General features: G+C 37.3%; 1 protein-coding gene across 2 annotated transcripts in view; it reads left to right on the forward strand.

The window, feature by feature from the left end:
• ZNF292 (zinc finger protein 292) overlaps positions 1 to 12,614 on the forward strand; it is a 56,838-nt gene that overhangs the window by 36,028 nt on the left and 8,196 nt on the right. Inside the window, exons 5-7 of one of the 2 annotated variants that reach the window (XM_032183784.1) lie at positions 5,999 to 6,201; positions 9,062 to 9,198; positions 10,886 to 11,027. In XM_032183784.1, the coding sequence (XP_032039675.1) occupies positions 5,999 to 6,201; positions 9,062 to 9,198; positions 10,886 to 11,027 (482 nt within the window). Of the gene's footprint in view, positions 1 to 5,998; positions 6,202 to 9,061; positions 9,199 to 10,885; positions 11,028 to 12,614 lie in introns of those variants that run through there. The other variant, XM_032183785.1, reaches the window with a different exon arrangement.

The following is a 12,614-nucleotide window of genomic DNA, read 5'->3' on the forward strand; positions in this document are numbered from 1 at the left end:
GCCATTTCCCTGGGTAGCCTGTTCCAATGTTTGAGCACCCTCTCCACAAAGAAATTCTAGTGTCCAATTCCCTGATGCAATTTGAGACCATTTTATTGTGCCCTGTCACTTGTCACCTGGGAAAAGAGATACGGGTACAGATTTGTGTGTATACATGCATAAAATCTTTTCAAACTGTAAATATTCTCTAGGTGCTTGATTTGTCACCTCTTTGAGTGACAAACATTGGAATTGCCCTAATTCATTAGCACACTGGTGATTACAAATGTTGACAAATTTGTCAACAAGCTATCATACTCTGTGTGATAGATGTTACCAAATAAAAGAGAATCTCCTCTACGGCGAGTCTTACAATGCTGAAATCCCACTTGAGTTGTTTCTGAAGAAAACGAATCTCTCCTCCTACAACTGGAACATCAGCACTGTCTTTTTGCTTTCTCTTTATGCCTTTGAGTCCTAGGGTGGAAATGGGAGTTTGGATTCCTAATGAGCTGAGGGGTATATTTTTTTTGTTGTTATTGTTGACCCGTGACTCTGAAGATAACTTATTTTCACAAACCGAAGTGTCAATAGGGACTTGGGATGTCATTTGTGGGGCCCCTTGGATGGACGTCTGAGTCGATAGCACTGCTTTTGGCTGTCACATGAGATTTGCTGTGAGAATCTCCTTTTGAGTTTCCTGAACCTGCTTGGAATGGTCTGTCATGAATCAACCTACAGTCATTTGAAGAACACCCACACCATCTTCCACTGCCCTCAGAGCAGTTCAGTGCCCAAAAAGAGATTCTCCCATCGGTTCCACAAACTTCTTCCTTCTCTTTCCTGAGCCTTGCCCATCCAAAATGACGCACAAAAATGTTTGATGCACAACAAACAGCCCTGCAACTTCTTGATTCAAATCGTGGTTCTTTAAGAGAATTTTCTCTTAAAAGTGTGCTTGGGATCTGTAAATTCCTCATGCAAATTTTCTTGTTCTTTTTCTACCTAAACCTGTCTCCTGTGCCTTTAAAGAATGCGTCAAATTTATGTTTTGGCTATGTAGCACCATACGTACATATAATCTCTAAAGGGGACACTTCAGAGATCACCCAGAGTTACATGAACCCATTGGGTCATGACAATAGCAAAGTACCGGTGTTCTCATACAACATTTCAGGGATGCCTTGTGAATGTGTTGCTAACATTCTTTACTGTGGACCAACACTCAACCAGTTCCCATATCCCTCAGATAATGGGAGTAACCAGTCCCAGCACCAAAGCAGGAAAAAACTGGGAGATACGTACTAGACATGAAAATATAATCTCCTCCACATCATGAAATTCAAGATGACTGGACCTGTCACTACTACAGGTTTCAACTGCAAGGCTTTTTTTTTTTTTTTTTTTTTTTGAGATTGCATCAGAATGCTGATGAACAGTCGATGTTTATATCTGGAGTGAGGAATTTTTCATGTTTCCCTGCTTCATTATCTTACCTAACCAGTCCAGTATTAATTCTTCAAGTGATAGTGAGTCCTTTGTCTTACTGCCTCCTGAACTACCATTTTAATTTTGAATGAACTATTGATTTTAATTTTAGGTCAGTACTGATTTTGGTCTTGAATCAAAACTCACCTGAATTCATGACAATTAGAATTTACACAACCAGAATTTACCTTTCTTGAAGTTGTATGTCTGATCTGGTCAGTCTTAATGCTTAGTGTCTGAAAGACTGAAAATTGAAATATGGCTTATGTATTTTGAGTTATGTAATAACCTTTACAATGGCTAAAAATGCTCTACTATTACACTTCTGCTACCAGTTTCTGTCAGTGTGGCTTGTGCTCTTCAGCATGAACCTTCTTTCCATCCTAGAGGTTGTCATTTCCTTGCAGTGATCATGAAATCCTCCAAAACCTAAGGCTGTACTGTCGTTGGTATCGCCTCATCTGGTACTGAGGGTGAGTGGAAGAATTGTCCAGAGGAAAATGATCTGAGATAACAGTACAGAAAGTGAGGCGGCTGCATTTATTAAATCTCATTCCAATTATCCTTAGAGATTTAAACCTTGATGTCAAGAATGAAGTTATTGAATTTTTCATAGATTTAAATGTAGCAGGCAGACTTCTGAAGTACAGTCCACTGAAGAGATGTTCAAGGACACAACCATCACTATTTGGAGAATATCAAGGTGGATAAAGGGCAGGCTAGAATTTAAATAGCCAGCACGGAACTATTTTGGGTAATCAGAGCGCTGCTACCAGAAGTCAAATGATACCAACAGCATCACTTAAAAAAAAAAAAAAAAAAGTGTTTTCATCCTGGGTATATGCAAAGCAGCCACCTGGAACTTCTACCCTTTCATCAGACAGTGTGCCCTCGTAGAAGCATACTGGATGGGTGCTGCATTCAGCAGAATTGTGCTGAGATGTTGTTTGCATGAAGGATTCTGAGACTCAGCTCCAGGTAATTAACAAAGCATCAAGTACAGATCAGAGTCACCCCCAGTGTGAACGCACACGTGGGCTAATGCTTGAAGATGACTAAGAAGGTTACTTCCCTAGTAACTGAAGTGATTTGAGATGGATAGTCTTCATGTACGTTCACCTCCTGCCTTCATCCTTCTTGGCCAGAGCGAGGTTGAGAAGAAATAAAGGTCTTTGGCAGATTGACTTACTCAAGAATTGGCAAAGGGTAGGATAGTAGGATTATGAGTGCTTTGATTAAGGCAGATGTTCATTGCTTTGTGTTCTGGAAGTCTTCCAGTCAGCCAAAACGTGACATGCATGTGGACTGTCCACATGGAGAACTTCTTACTTACAAAACTGTGCTCACAGCTAGTGCGCTCTTGTGTGCTACTAATCTCAGGATTACCTCTTCTCTTTTTTTTTTTTTTTGTGTGTATGCTATAAGCATTACCTGTAATAAAAGCTCATAGTAGTTCTTGTGGACTTGCTGTAGAAACACTTGGTAGTATGACCTGAGACAGCAACTGTGGCATGCAAGGGAATAATGGGGAAACTCTCCCAAAAGGTTAGATTCCAGTATCACCGGGTTTGACAGAGTTCCCAGGTCAGAGTACCATCCATCAGATGTCACCTGCTTGTTTTTTTTCTTCTCCTGTTAACTGGATATTTTAAATGAATGTTTCACGTGGCTTGTACAAACAAGTTTGTGAATTTCAATGAACAGTGCTCAGAAACAGCATTTAATAATTCTTCAAAGAATGATGCTATCATTAAACTGTCATTCTTATTAAATACTTCAAGTTCTGTACTCACAGAGATTAACTGCCTTGACCTGTAAAGATGTAAAGCAGAGTATTTTTATAAAGTTATATTTGTTACAGTAAACTAGCAATTTGTCTGCACTAACTTTTAAACAAGACATCATACTATAAAACACATTTATAAAATGCAAAAAATAAATCCAGGAACAAATAAAATCTTACACTTGAGGCTGTTCACCACCATGGACTTACTCCCTCAACCTTGGTCCTGTCTTTTGTCTTTAAATACACCACGTAATTCAGTTACGAAATAAATATAATTAAAACTTAACGTTTGACAGCTCACTCAAAACATAACTGTAATGATTATAATCAGTTGGATTAGAATAAAGACTTAAGAGCTAATATGTAGCTTTAACCCTAAGGTCTTCCTGTGTCTTGTTGAGGAGATAACAGAAAATGTTCTAATGATTACGTAAGGTAAGCTAACTGAAGCAGTAAACACTAAAGGGAAGGATTACTGAGGATTAGTAGATAGAACAAAGTCTCTAAAATATTAAGTGTAGTAATTAAATCAGAATGAAATGTCCTGCGCTACCAACCTAGCTTAAAGTCTCCATGGTCTTCCTGTATTGTGTTACAGAAATAAGGTAAAATGTTCCAGTGTTATTCCAAGCAGACTAGCTGACCGTAAACACTGTGGGTGAAGGGATTACGGGTCCTACCTGGTAGGAGGAAGAGCAAAGCGAAGCCTATCAGCTGTAATTAATCAGTAGGTCAGGTGTGGGTTGACAAGAGTGTGAACATTTGTAATAAGGCACCTGAAAGGACACTGAAAGAACATCTCTGCTGTTTAAAACAGAAATGCACTATAATAAACATGAAAATGGCTACCATCTATCAATTGTCTGTTGTGTGCTACGTAGTCTTACTTTGTTTCCATGTGGATAAAAAACTGGCTGTATCTTCAAGAACTGGCTATATCTTCATCGACAGAGAGAAGGGAAGAAAGAAGTCTTACTTGATTGAATGTTCTTACGCATCAGTGAGCCCTGGATGATCATTTGTCATGTTGCACAAGAATCCTGAACAAATAACTACCAAGTTGGTTGAGATAATTCAACCAGATATCTTCATGCGTAAAAATAATGAAGGGGTGTAACAGGCCTGCCCTTTGCAAAAGGCAGTATTTCCTGCCCTAAAATTCTGTGCACTAAAATGATTAAAAAAAAAAATGGTTGACCTAATTTTGATTGTAAGATAGTCTTTCGGTAATATCCTGTATGAGCAGCTAGAAGAAGGAGAAATCATGAGATAAAATGAAAGACAGTCATGAATCAAAAGCTAACTAGGATGGGAAGAAGTAAAGAATAAAAGATGGATCGTTTTTCCTTTCAGTAAACATCATGTTCAATATACTAAAATTTCAAATACTAGACTGAATTAATCAATGTTACAGATGCTGAAATTATTTAATTATTTCATCAAGACCAAACAGGACATTGGAAATCAAGAGAATATAATAAATCAGGTGAATGGGCTACACGATGCAAGTGAAATTCAATGCAAGTAAATTCAGGAGAATATAATGAATGTTTCTACCAATATGTATCAAAAAATGAGCATTGCAAATGCCCAGAAGGTTTCAGGAAGGGGTGATGCAAATCCTCAAAGGCTGGAAAAAATCCCATTTAGTAAAGACCAAGAGTTTACCCTAACACTGGGAGAATATCATGAATTTTTCACAAAAGAATGGTACAGAGGAGGTATTTAGGGAAAGCATGTGTTTATTGTTTAAAATGCTGTTTCATTAAATTAAGATATGGGAAATTGAAAAAAAAAAATCATGCAGTACATAACTGGCTTGTGGAAACAGTTGTCACAGGGTAGTGGTTGATGTCAAAAGGATTAAATAAAACTGATTGTGTATATCTAGATTAAATAATTAGCTTTAAATATTTTGGAAGTAGTAGTATATCTCATGCTTCAGAGCTCGAGTAATTTTGATCTTGAAGACCTTGATGGCACCTGAGCTGTATTCATAAAGAGTTGGAACAACCCGTGCTCTGTGCTCTCCTTTTCTGTAGGATTCATAAGCCTTCCACTGACGCACTTAACTTTGGATTGTATGAGCAGCACACTGGAGTTTTAACTCTGGTAACAGAGCATCTACATGATATAGTTGAATGAAATCGAGCCCTTCGTGTCTCTTTGAATTTTAACCTATATACAGTCAAATGTATGCATCCAAGACATGCCTCTTTTTGTAAAAAACCTGACTGAAAAAAAGAGAATTTGACTGCACTGTGTAAGTGCTTAACATGCAGTATTTAACAGCATTTCAGAGAATTTCAGATAATTTGTCACCTTCATCCTTCTATCAAGGTCTTTAAAAAGCAACTTTTAGCAATGGCATGGCAGAAAAGCATGAAGATGGATGTGAGAGCTGGGACTTTCTGTTGTCTTTCTGTAGAGCTATAATTAAATGGTACCTAATCATTTTAATTTTTAAATGCTTCCTAAATCTGTTTTGTGTGCAGCTGTTTACCAAGAAATTAGAATGAATTAGAACCTGCAGATAGATAAAAAGTCTGCTGTAGCAGGGAGTCCTTGTAATAAATAAACAAGTACAGTTCTCAGATTTTCTATCGTCTGTGCTTCGTACCTTTTGTACCTGTTACGATTTGCATAGAATTTCTGGGCTAACCACAAATGAGTAAATGTGATTTGTTAATTCTGTAATCTGCTATGAAACGTGTATGTAACATTTTGGCTTGTTTTTCTTTGAAGTGAATGAATTTTTAGTGTTTGAAGGCCCTGTCCTGCTGGATATGCGTATTAAGCACCTAATGAAAACAAAGCAATTAATGCAAGCTACTGCCCTGGCAAAACTGTGCTCTGATCATCCAGAAATTAGTGCAAAAGGCAATTTCAAGCAAACCTACCTGGTCTGTCTTTGTTCAGGATCACCAAATGAAAAGCTAATGGAAGAAGTAAGTAAAAAAAAAATAAAGAACTTTTTTTTTAGACTTCTTTCTTTAATAATAATAAACTCACTAGATATAGTTAGGCTGTTTTTTATGTAGAAGATGTTTAGTTTTAAAATATGATCTAACATACTTTGGGTGTTCTGCTTTTCTTTGTGTTTAAGGCACTTCTAAACTGATCAGAAATAATTCCTGACTGGAACGCTTGTGGAGGTGCAGTATTAGGTCACTAGAAGGCATTTTGTGCCTCTGCCACAACGTTACGTTTAATTTTGCATAGAGTATTTTAAATCTGTACCTCAGTTCCTTTTCCTGAAGTGGAGATAATGATTTTTCTACTCTTACTGATTTAACTGTAACTTTCTGCATAATATCTAGCACGTAGAGTGGAGCCCTTTAGGTGCTACTGTACATTCTTCCTCTGAATTGAATGGTTTTGACCCATGTCAGGAAATCACAATTTACTTCTAATAGGAGGTGAAATTGCAGGTGAAATCAGATATTTGATCTGGTTCGAAATACAAAATTCTTCTCATTTTTAAATGCAAAAGTCAAAAAAGAGATGACAGCTTTGCTATTCTGCATTCTTTCAGGTGACATCTCCATTTCTCACTCAACCCCAAAATTTTACTGGAGCTTTTTTTTTTTTTTTTTTTTTCCTTCTTAAAGGAAAATAAAGGAAAACTAACTTCAGTTGTCGGGGTTTTTTGTCTGTCTGCATCTCTTTGCTGTTTTTTGTCTCTATCATCTTTTATGTTCGTAATAAGTATTAAGCATGTTGAAATTGGTCTTAAAGGGATGAAAATTATGCAATGATTAGAGTTGGAAGAGCTTCCTACCCGAGATATAGACTAAATTCTAAGATGACAGCATCTCCCTGGGCATGTTCTTCTGACGGAGGTAGGATCGGTCTTACACTCCCACCTCTGGCTGCAGGGGGCCATTTCAGAACAGGCTCAGTGATCCCAGCAGGAACTCCGTAGGAGAGGCTGTGACAGGACTGTACTTGTGTTAGCGTGCTAAACTTGGAATGTGTGACCCTGCAAACATGCTTCCTTCATTACTCAGCCCTGCCACGCTCCCAAAGCAGACTGGGCTCAGTCAGTGAATGAATCGTGAATCCCGTGTTTCTTAGCACACAGAAGAGTTAGAACTGAGGTATCCCAGATAACCTAATGCAGGTATTTCTTGGCTTGCTTAGCTTGGCTTGCTTAGCTTTGAAGCTTCAGTGGCAGCACTGTTTGCAGTATTACTAATTGTTTTGGGAAGTTCACGTATTACAAACAGAAGGCAGGTACACTATTAATGTGTCAAGGTGGGCTTCTGAACTGAAAGGGCTCGTAGCCCTTCCATAGCCTGAGAATGGTAGGAGAAAATGGAAATTCAAGGTAAATACAAAAAGCACAGATCACTCGGAAACGTTATGGAGCTTTTGATATCAATTCGGAATAGGCAGAAAAGTTGCATTTGCAATCATTTTCATCTTAAATTGCTAAAAAATGTGGAGAATTGTAATCTGCAGGACGTTGAAGTGCTTAGACTGACAGACTTAGTGGCTTGATCTGTACAGACTATTGCTGGAAGCTGGGTCCATATAAATCCAGAGAGGCTGGAAAAACGTATCAGAAAAAAAAAAAATCCTTTTATTTTTAAAACCAGCTTCATGTGTTCTTCCCTAAGCTTTTAACTGAGAGTCTCTGTCTGAGAGAGGGTGCTGAGTGAAGCAGACCTTCAGTCTGAATTGGTATGACAATTATGTTTATCCATCCTCTCTGAGGTTTTGAGAGAAACGGTTTTCTTTAGAAGATGAATTTGAGATTCTTAAGCCTAAGTTCAGTGAAGGGTTATTAGCAGATTTACAGTGTCAATTTAGAGGAAAAAAATGAGTTGCTGTACTCTTCAGAATGGTAGCTTAATTGCTGGGGAAATAGCTAGATAACCATCATGCCAAACCAAGCTGGGCTGTCACCCTATCCAAAGTACTAAAGTATCTTGTTATTTGGGTTGGGGCTTTTGTTTCTTGCTTTGGGATTTCTTCTGATTACTCAAAAGAGACTTTCGGTAGTGCTGTTGGAATGGCCAAGTTTAATTTCAGCTGCCAACATCGAAGAATAAATACCAGCATGTCCTGCCAGATGTGCTAATTGATGTAATCAAATCAGTCTGCTGAGAATCAAAATAGACAGTAGTAGTTACAACAACGATGCTGATTCATTATTGATGCAATTGCCTAGTACTACTGAGTGACTGGTTTTTGCTTTGTTGTGCTATGAAACTAAGTGCTTACATTGTGGCTTAAATTACATGGCGCAGACTGTAGTATTCCTGTAGGAAAGCATTTACTTGATCTGCTCCTTGCTGTATAGCTTCACTTTTCTTTTAGTCTTTGATTTTTAAAAAATACTGGAATGCTCACATTAAACTTCATTTATCGACCGCCTGCTGTATTCAAACAGTAGTAACATCAGTGACTGGGTTAGAACTTCAGGTAATAGTAGTCTTTTTGTGTTAGGCTGCGATTTAATGTTCTAAATCTGCTTATTATTCCGCTTACCATATGCATGTAGTATGTAGGAAAAACTAATGCTGTACTTCAAAAAGTTTAAGTAACTGGGACATCAGACATACGACTAATGTCTTTGAGAAACAAGTTTGTATTCAATTCAGGAAAAAAAAAAAGTTTTTCTCTTAGCATAATGAATTTTGATGCTGTCTAGAAACACACTGATTTGCTTTCAAATGTATCTCAGTTTGATATTTAACTACCCACTAAGTTCTAAATTGTCTTTTTGTAAAGGTTTAGATTCATTTATGTCTGTAAATGAAACCACTTGCTTAGTCTTGGTCTTGTTTTCTTTCCTCCCAGATTGCAGAAGTAGATTGCAAAGATGCTCTAGAAATGATCTGTAACCTAGAATCTGATGGAGATGAAAAAAGTGCTCTAATTTTATGTGCAGCATTTTTGTCTCGCCAACTGCAGCAAGGAGAGATGTACTGTGCCTGGTGAGTTTGGATATTGTTTTATGTCTAGTGCAACAACAAAAAATATTTCGCGAAGATAGAACTGATGCTTAAGCCATAGGTTAACATTCTTTATTTGATAAAATCTGAGCTAAACAGGAACGAGATAATGCTGTTGGAAAGTTTGAATTAAAAAAAAAAAAAAAAGAAAGAAAAAAAAAAGCTTGGAGAGGAGAAGGCTTCAGGGCAGCTTAGAGCAACTTTACAATACCTGAAGGGGGCCCACAGGAGAGTGTTGAGGGACTCTGTCAGGGAGTGTAAGGATAGGACAAGGAGTAATGGTTTTAAACTAAAAGAGGGTAGGTTTAGATTAGATGTTAGGAAGAAATTTTTTTACTCAGAGGGTGGTGAGGCCCTAGCACAGGCTGCCCAGAGACTCTGTGGATGCCCCATCCCTGGAGTTGCTCAAGGCCAGGCTGGATGGGGCTTTGGGCAACCTGGGCTGGTGGGAGGCGTCCCTGCCCGTGCCAAGGGAGTTGGAATTAAACAACCTTTAAGGTCGCTTACGATCCAAACCAGTCTATGATTAAAAAAATTAGACTTTAAAAAAAAAAAAGATTTTGATCAGATTAGCTTCCATTATGGGAGGTTGAAGGCTGTACTGTGTGAGGAGGCATTAACAAATACTAGTAGCTGACTAATCATTTTTCTTGACAATAATCTTGTGTTGTAGAAATGAGGAATTTAATATCTGCAGGCAGCTAGTCAGCATTATGATGAATTTAACGCATAAATACTTTTCCCTTCTGTCCTTATTTCATAACACAATATTTCTTCCTCTGTCAAATTTCTGGAAAAGGAGGTGCTGTTCACTCTATAACTGGAGTAAGCAGCTAGATTAAAATATTTGTTGTTTAGGGCTTGCTTTCAGTGATGTGGGAACAAATAACTGGTCTTTGTTGGCAGATACTGGAGCTGCTAGTCTGAGCTCCCATCTGCTCGCAGCGTGGTTGTGCTTCCAAACCTGTACAGTTCCTGAAGGATTTGCTGTGCTCTGTTTGTGCACCTCTTTTCCATGTGCAGCAGCAGCAGAGCACCTGTGCATGCAGGATTTTGCATTAACAGATAATAATAAATATTTGTGGGTTACACCATTCTGTAGGATACTAAGCACTCCTTGGTATTTGCACCTAAGGAGGACCTGTTACTTAGGAAATGTTTAATGTCAGGGGTGAAGTAGTGCGTTAATGTAGATACAGTATTACTGTTTGTCTTTTCTGATTAATTTCTCACTAAAACAGAGTAAAATTCAGCTCTTAAAGCAGAGCAGATCAAGAAAAATGTTGGTACCACAGAGAAAAGCCATCCTCTTATAGCTATTAGTTATTACTAAGAATACAGAAGCATAAAATTCCAGTTAGTAAAGAATAAACTACTTTGCAAGATGTTTTTCAAGACAACATCATGAGTCTGCAAATTCTGTAGCATAATATGTGGCATTACTGCTTTTCTTCTGATCTGTTCTTCTGGAATTGAGCCATTGTGATAGTTTTGAAAGTTAAATATTAATCATGTGAGTATAAAAGCTTTTCTCTATATGATAAGGTGTGAATAAATTCATATTATTATTTTCCCAAACACAAAATAGATACTGTTCTCAACCTTGCATTTCTTCTGATCAGATTAGTGGTTGTGTTGCTGGCCTTGAAATATTGTTCTCTTGTTCTAGGGAACTGACTCTTTTCTGGAGTAAACTGCAGCAAAGGGTAGAGCCTTCTATTCAAGTGTATCTAGAGAGATGTCGTCAACTTTCTGTGTTAACTAAGACTGTTTATCACATTTTCTTCCTGATTAAAGTAATTAATTCAGAGGTAAGGACAATCCTGAAAGAATATTTTGATGGGACTTTAAATGGAACTGTAAGCAGGAAAATTAATGATAGCTGCTTTTAGACATGCAGTCTCTTTGTATAGAATCAGCTGTGGAGCAATCATAATTGGTTTTAGGAAAGACCATAGCAACCTCCTCGCGTAGGTAAACTCTAAGTTGATTCATTTTAAATCATTAGAACTCTTCGTTCCAGTGGAATGAAAAAAAAAAAAAAGGATAAACAAAGGATCTGGATGCCACAACTGAGATGAAATAAAATGTAAAGGTGAAGTTGTAGACTTCTGCAATTGTCTATGTCCGGTAATTTTTTTTTTTTTGCCAGGTCCTAATATTCCCCTTCATTATTTTCCATATTTCAAATATTTTAAAAGATGGAGACTAAATGAAGGCTCTGTATTAATATATAAGAAAATCGTTGAAAGAGGAAAAAAAAAGTCAATCCCACAAAAGCCAAAGCCACAAAGAATACGGTTTGTTTTGATAAATGCAGTACTTACCTTTTGTGGACTTAGAGCCAGTGTTGCATTAAAAATTCAGTTCATATATCTCAGTTACTTTTTTATCTCATTTTCCTAGTTTCTTATCAGTAGTTGCATTATTTCAGGTTTATAGCTAAGTTTAACTCTTCCAAAAGTTTTTAGTTGGAGGATTTCTGTAAGTCCATGCAGTTTAAGTATGAAAGTTGCTTTTTTCTTTTTGCAGTGCTCTGGCATGGCTCATCATGGGCTTCTAATCTTAAAGATGATTTTTCCTCTAGACCTGAACTAAATCAGAGGGGGGGAGATGATTTTTGAAAAGGCTTGTGATATTAAGAGCTGTCTGCTCCATGCCATACTGATTTTTCCCTAGTGAACTGTAGGTTATTTTACTGATGGCTGAAATTTGAAGCCATATGTGTAGAAGCCATATGCATTCATAAATTTACTTGACTTTATACTCATGTATACTGTGGCCTCTCTATGTATCCTTGGCAGCATAGAGGAAGTGTAAAGTGAACATAAATATAATTTTCTTTGCTGGAGGGCATAAATGATAAAGGGCTATCTACATGAACTTTGAAACACTTAAGTGATGGAACATTTACCTGTACTTACTACTTTCGGTTGGAATGAGCCCTTGTGTTCAATTATAGTCAGTTGATTTTGAAGTGGTATAATCTTTAAAAACAAAAATAAACCCTTACACCTTAAAGGATTTCCAAATTACAGAGCTTTTCGAAAATGATGTGCTTCTCTTCCTGTAGCCGTAGCACTTTTAATCATTTAATTCTACCTAGTGTTAACTTAGTGCTCCATAGAAGCTTATCTCAAATAACTATAACACAACTGGCAGGTTTTATGTTACAGAAAAGTCTCAGTATTGCTCTCTAATATAAACTGAACACCCCTACCATGCAAGCCAAAAGTCATCAAACTAGGCAGAGCATAAAATTGATGAGTATTTTAGTTGTATGAAAACTTCCACGGTTTTTAGCAGCATGAAGACAAATGACATAACTTAAAAGAATAGCATCTAAAGATAAACCACCATGTTTCTTAAAGTAAAAAGTATTCTATAAGTGTATTTTC

This window comes from Aythya fuligula, chromosome 3 (assembly GCF_009819795.1).
Source record: "Aythya fuligula isolate bAytFul2 chromosome 3, bAytFul2.pri, whole genome shotgun sequence".
Taxonomy (NCBI): Eukaryota; Metazoa; Chordata; class Aves; order Anseriformes; family Anatidae; genus Aythya; species Aythya fuligula.